General features: G+C 33.2%; 1 protein-coding gene across 1 annotated transcript in view; it reads right to left on the minus strand.

Annotated features, from left to right (window-relative positions):
- LOC110025042 (sphinganine C4-monooxygenase 1-like) overlaps positions 1 to 4839 on the minus strand; it is a 22912-nt gene extending 18073 nt beyond the window's left edge. Inside the window, exon 1 of the mRNA XM_020725290.1 lies at positions 4281 to 4839. Within this exon, the coding sequence (XP_020580949.1) occupies positions 4281 to 4514 (234 nt within the window). The 5' untranslated portion in view covers positions 4515 to 4839. The remainder of the gene's footprint in view (positions 1 to 4280) is intronic.
- Positions 4840 to 5410: the final 571 nt, after the last annotated feature.

The following is a 5410-nucleotide window of genomic DNA, read 5'->3' on the forward strand; positions in this document are numbered from 1 at the left end:
TATATATATATATATTCATAAAAGGTGAAATCGATTTTTGGTCCAGTGGACACCAAATATCGATTCCCCCAAAGGGTCACTGGACCAAATATCGATTCCCCCAAAGGTTTGAAAACCCTGGTGTGCTTGCTCCTGATTCGAAGAACCCGCTGCACGGGATTCGAACCCCCGACCCTAGGGAATTACACCAGAGGCTGCACCAATGAGTCAAGTCGCACACACACACACACACATATATATATAACATAATGATGATAATGTTCATGCTTACACTCAACACAAATATAATTGAATAATTTATTTGAGTATTTTTATCTTACTAGGTTTTTTTTATTATCTTTCAAAAATTCCAATTTTAAGTATTTTTGACAAGTCTACAATGAATGTCTATGAGAATAAGATGTGTTTTCTGCTTTTTATTTCATCAAAACGGCATCTATGTGGCTTAGCAAAATTTTTTAGTTAGCATGGTTGGGGACTAGTTCAATTTTCAGAATAATTTGGACCATTGTGTGCTATTTTGATATGGTTAAATCTTATGATAAGAGCTGTGCATGAATCTCTAGATATAGGCTTGTTTTTCAGTAATTGCATAGTACTGAAAAGAAAATTTAATTTCCATTCTTTGGTTGCTTCATGTTATAGGCTACATCACTCCCACCTTTTTGCAATTCACATCGTTGGCTATGGCTGGGTTCCTCTTTTAGCCATTTTTCCATATAATACATAGACTGCTAGCCACCAGTTTTCTTTGTTGTTGGCTAGGGGCGGGCTGATTTGTGTACCAGTTCAGTATGTGATTATTATTAGTTTCCTTGTTAGGCACAGGATCAGGATTGCCTCTTCAAAACACGTTAGGCATGTGCTTTTTTCACCTCTCTAGGCAACTTAATATTTAATTGGAGTTTGCTAAACTGAACATAATCTAATTTTATGCTAATGCTATTATTGATCTTAGATTGCAAAACCTATAAATAAATAGCTCAAGGGTTGTAAAGGAAGTAACTTCTATTCATTAAGACTTTATTTTCCAATTTTCAATCACGTATTTGTTTAATGCGTGTTGTCTGAGTGAAGTCCAAAAGAGACTACATAATTATGGGGGAAGTCATCTATGTACTTGTATCAATGTAAGATGTAATCTTTTACACTTCGATGAACTCTTAAAGTTTCAATGGCTTTGAGATTTTTCATGGTTCAATTAATTTCTTCAAATTTAATCCATAATTGCATGATCATTTTGGTTCAAATTCTCATGTTTTCTAGTTTCATATAAAAAAAGAATATATTTAGTAGTCTTTGATCAATGAATCCTAACATTTTTTGTGTGATCAACATTCATTAAATCATCATAACATATTAAGAAAATTAGACCCTTAAGTGAAATGTAACAAAGAGAGACCCCTTTATTTTGTATTTCTTTAAATTAACAAGAAAATAACCAAATTTCTATCCATCATTCCGACACCCTCATGTGCATACAATTAAGCTCCTCAAACACCACAAGTCATTACTTGTACACCATATCAGCATAACCTTTCTAATGAATTCACGCAGTATCCCATAACAAATAATATTCATAGTTTGATGCCAGTTGAATTTTAATAAAAAATCAATTTCTATTCACTACAGCATGAACAACCTAAATTTCAAGAGCTAAAGATGGCCAGGATTGGATAAAAATTTGAAATTTTATATGAAGCAAATTTTGGGTAAGAATACAAGCTACATAACATTAGATATATCCACGAGCAGATGTCCAATGGGAACACTAGGGATCGATGCCCCCACTAGCCCAGCCAAATCTTTTATTTACTATTTTTTTAATAAACCCTAGTCAACATAACCCGTGTCCCCAACCCAAATGCCACACAATTACCTGCAAGACATTTGAAAGATTTATTTAGGAGATATGTCACAAATCTTCTTGACATTCAAACTTCATTATTAAAGTTAAAATTTTCAGTCTTCAATATCAAACTTTCAATCTTCATTATCAAACTATCAACATAACCCATGCACTGCACGATAACATTCTACTTTTTTTCTCTCAATCTATCTCTATCATGAGCTTTCCCTTGGAGATATGTTATTGATCTTCCTAAACAAGTTACTAACTAAGGTACTTTTCTCTCTGTAGTCAGGGCAAGTTTTAGAGCTTCATAACCTTGGATTTGCTACCCAGATGACAATTAAATTGGTTTTCAAGATGTCTCAAATTAAGAAATAGCTTGTCTAGTATGTACTATAAATCTTGGCTAAGCGATTCTGCATCACATCCCTATATTTTTAATTATTTTATCTCAGTCTAAATGTTTTAGTTTGATCTTATAACATATGTTAACAATAAGTTAGTTTGGCTCTTTAAAGAAGTTGGTTTGGCTTTTTTTAGAACTAATGTTGATGCATGATACTATTTTACTTTAATAAGAGTGTTTATATATATAGGTGCTTTTTAGCTCTAATCTCAATGACTCTTAGATTAGGATAAATTGATAGAAGAAGCGTATTCAGTGAATCATGTTATTCCTATATGTAAGATCTTTCTGGAATTCATATGTAGATATAAATAATTATTATGCTAGAATAAAAAAAAAATAATTAGAAAGTTAATAGTAGACACTCTCAATTGTAAGTTTTTTCATCAAAATATATTTTATCTTACTAAAACACTTAAAAAAGAAGAATTTAAAACCATCAAAGTTGGTACTGAGCCCAGATGAAAATGGTTGAACATATTTTTAACATCATCAATTTGTGCACAACAAATAAAAATTCCTGGATTCACCCTAATAGTGAGAGAGAAAAAAAAGTAATATTAGTTTTGACATGAATTATAACACAAACATGAAATTTCCCACCACTAGCACAAAAATCAGCTAATGATAAAGTTGACAACAACATTCAATATGGCAATGGCATAAAAGAACAAAATTACAAGGTTATAATATTCATACTCTAAACAATAAAAAATTTTCAATGTTCATGTTCATAATTCACAGCAAAATTTTGGTTAGAAATGGAAGATCGAACATAGGAATGTACATTATACAATTGAGTAAATACATTTCATTGCTTAAATTTTAGAAAACTAAAGAATACCAACAATTCCAGGATAAGAATGAACTCATTTGTTTAAAATGTACTGAGAAACCTATAATGGCACAACAAAATGAAAGTTTCTTTTATCCAAAAAAAAAAAAAGATTGAACAAGATTGAACAAAAATTTCATTTACATTTACAAATTGATATAAGTTAGGATATCTTTTGCAAATAGAATAAGGAAAAATCAATTTTAAGGTCTGACAAAGAAGAATGGCTCCGCATTACTTTTTCAAAGTTAACTTGAGATCCAATTTCCAATAGCAAGATATCACATGGATGTCGATCGAAAGTTCCGTGTTAGTATTTCTATTGAACAAAGTAAATCATCCTAGTTATGCTTCTATTTTAGTTCCAATATTATGTACCCAAATTAAAAATAAGTTCAACTACACACCCTGAAGGGGATCCTACAAAAGAAACAGTAAATGAGTTAATATATAGCTATAGCTAATAAATTCACACTCTATTTAATTTAAAAAAAAATGAATTAGCCAAAATTCTCAATGAAAATGACATGTTCATACTGAGTCTTGCTCAGTCAAACCTAAGACTGGAGCCATGAAGGGAGAAATGGGTCCACAACAACAATGGAGAACATTTCATTATAACAACCAACTACCAGTCAACATCAGCAAAAAGGGCCTGAATTCAGTTGAAACTATATTGAAAACTACAGCACACAACGTCCTATGAAATATGCTATAAATACCAACAGACCTCTCAGTTCACATTAGAATTTCTTAACATTAAAAAGAATAGTTTTTACAAAAGCATATAAGGGTACTAGTCTCTGATCAAGGGAAGCAAGGTAAGTTTTCAAAATTCCTATCTATAAACAGAATTTCATTTCATTTACAACTAATCTATGACACTAATGGCTTCTTTCCTCTGCCAGTAATCCCGTGACTTTCCAGCTGACCAACCAACAAATTTAATTCAGTGAAGGCAGCCGCCTGATATAAATATCAAAAGGCTTGGGGTTGGCAGACTAAAATATTAACAAAAGAAATTTAAAAAAACCTATTTTGCAAACCTAATGAAAACAGCCATCATGAGCATAATCCCAAATTTCCATGAAAACATAAAAAAAAAGAAATGCAAGAAAATTAATCTTTGTATTTCTGTTCTCCGTTCAATCAGTGGATGACGCTAACACATGGTTACCTCTACTCACCAAGAACAAAATTCGGGCGACTGTAGCCTGAAAAAGCTGTTGCAGAAGAACGCCCTTGATTACCGTCGACATCGAAACCAAATTCTTCTGCTCTTCCTCCTTTCTGGTGTGCAGCCGGAACCGATCCAATGGCGGCAAGAGCTGGTAAATCCCGGCATAAAACCAGTAAATGACGATCGGGGCGAAGGTACCCATCATCTCATCGCTGACATAACCCTCCCAGAACACCATCATACCCAAAAATCACAAACAGTCCACTACAATTCTCAGGAAATTCGATAAAAAAAAAAACGGAACGAAGGGAACCGAGGGTTTCCTGCGGCGGAGTTGTAAAAGTTGAAGTTTTGACGAGGTGAAATCCAAATTCCTAAGAATGTGGGAGGAAAAAAAAGGAACTTTAAGCGGGCAGATCTGGGGACGATTTCAGGCAACAAGTTTTCGCTGGGATGGAGGCCAGCCAAGGACCAAGGGTCCAAGGGTGAGACCCTTTTTTGGATTCAAATATTTTCCTCTCCTTTCAGCCTCGATCCGTTCTGTGGGGCACATTCCAAATAAATTGGTCTAATGTTGGGACATAATAATAAGAGTGAAAATGACTGCACTATCAATGCATGATTAAAATAAACAATTGTGATCTAGGAATTAAATATACATTTAATGATCCAGTATTTCTTTTTCTTTTTTTTTCTTGAATGTTCTTTGATTCACACGAGATAATAGTTTAGAGCACTTCTACTTATATTTATAGAATGACAAATTTATATCATTTTCTATGAGTTAAATTCCTGGGATTGGGTTCAAGTTCAAGGAGTAAAATCGATCAACCTGTCAGAATAGGCCAATTAGATCAGTTTAACTAGAGAATTAGACTAGATTATTTGTCAGAGATGCAAAGACTCCACATATCGGCCATGACAAAATTCCTAGCTCTTCTATGTGATCTTGGTAATGCATTGTAGTGGTAACTTTTTCTCGTAAATAGTTTTTTTTTGAGATTTAAAGGATCATAAGAGAAGAACATGACGAAGGCGCGTCCACTACAAAGAAATTGTGATCCCACCCATTCAGACTGGACAAGCCATACGAGCTAAGTCAACTAGGACAAAATCAACTGAGTCAAAAAATAAACA

The sequence above is a fragment of the Phalaenopsis equestris genome, unplaced genomic scaffold, assembly GCF_001263595.1.
Source record: "Phalaenopsis equestris unplaced genomic scaffold, ASM126359v1 Scaffold000287, whole genome shotgun sequence".
NCBI lineage: Eukaryota > Viridiplantae > Streptophyta > Magnoliopsida > Asparagales > Orchidaceae > Phalaenopsis > Phalaenopsis equestris.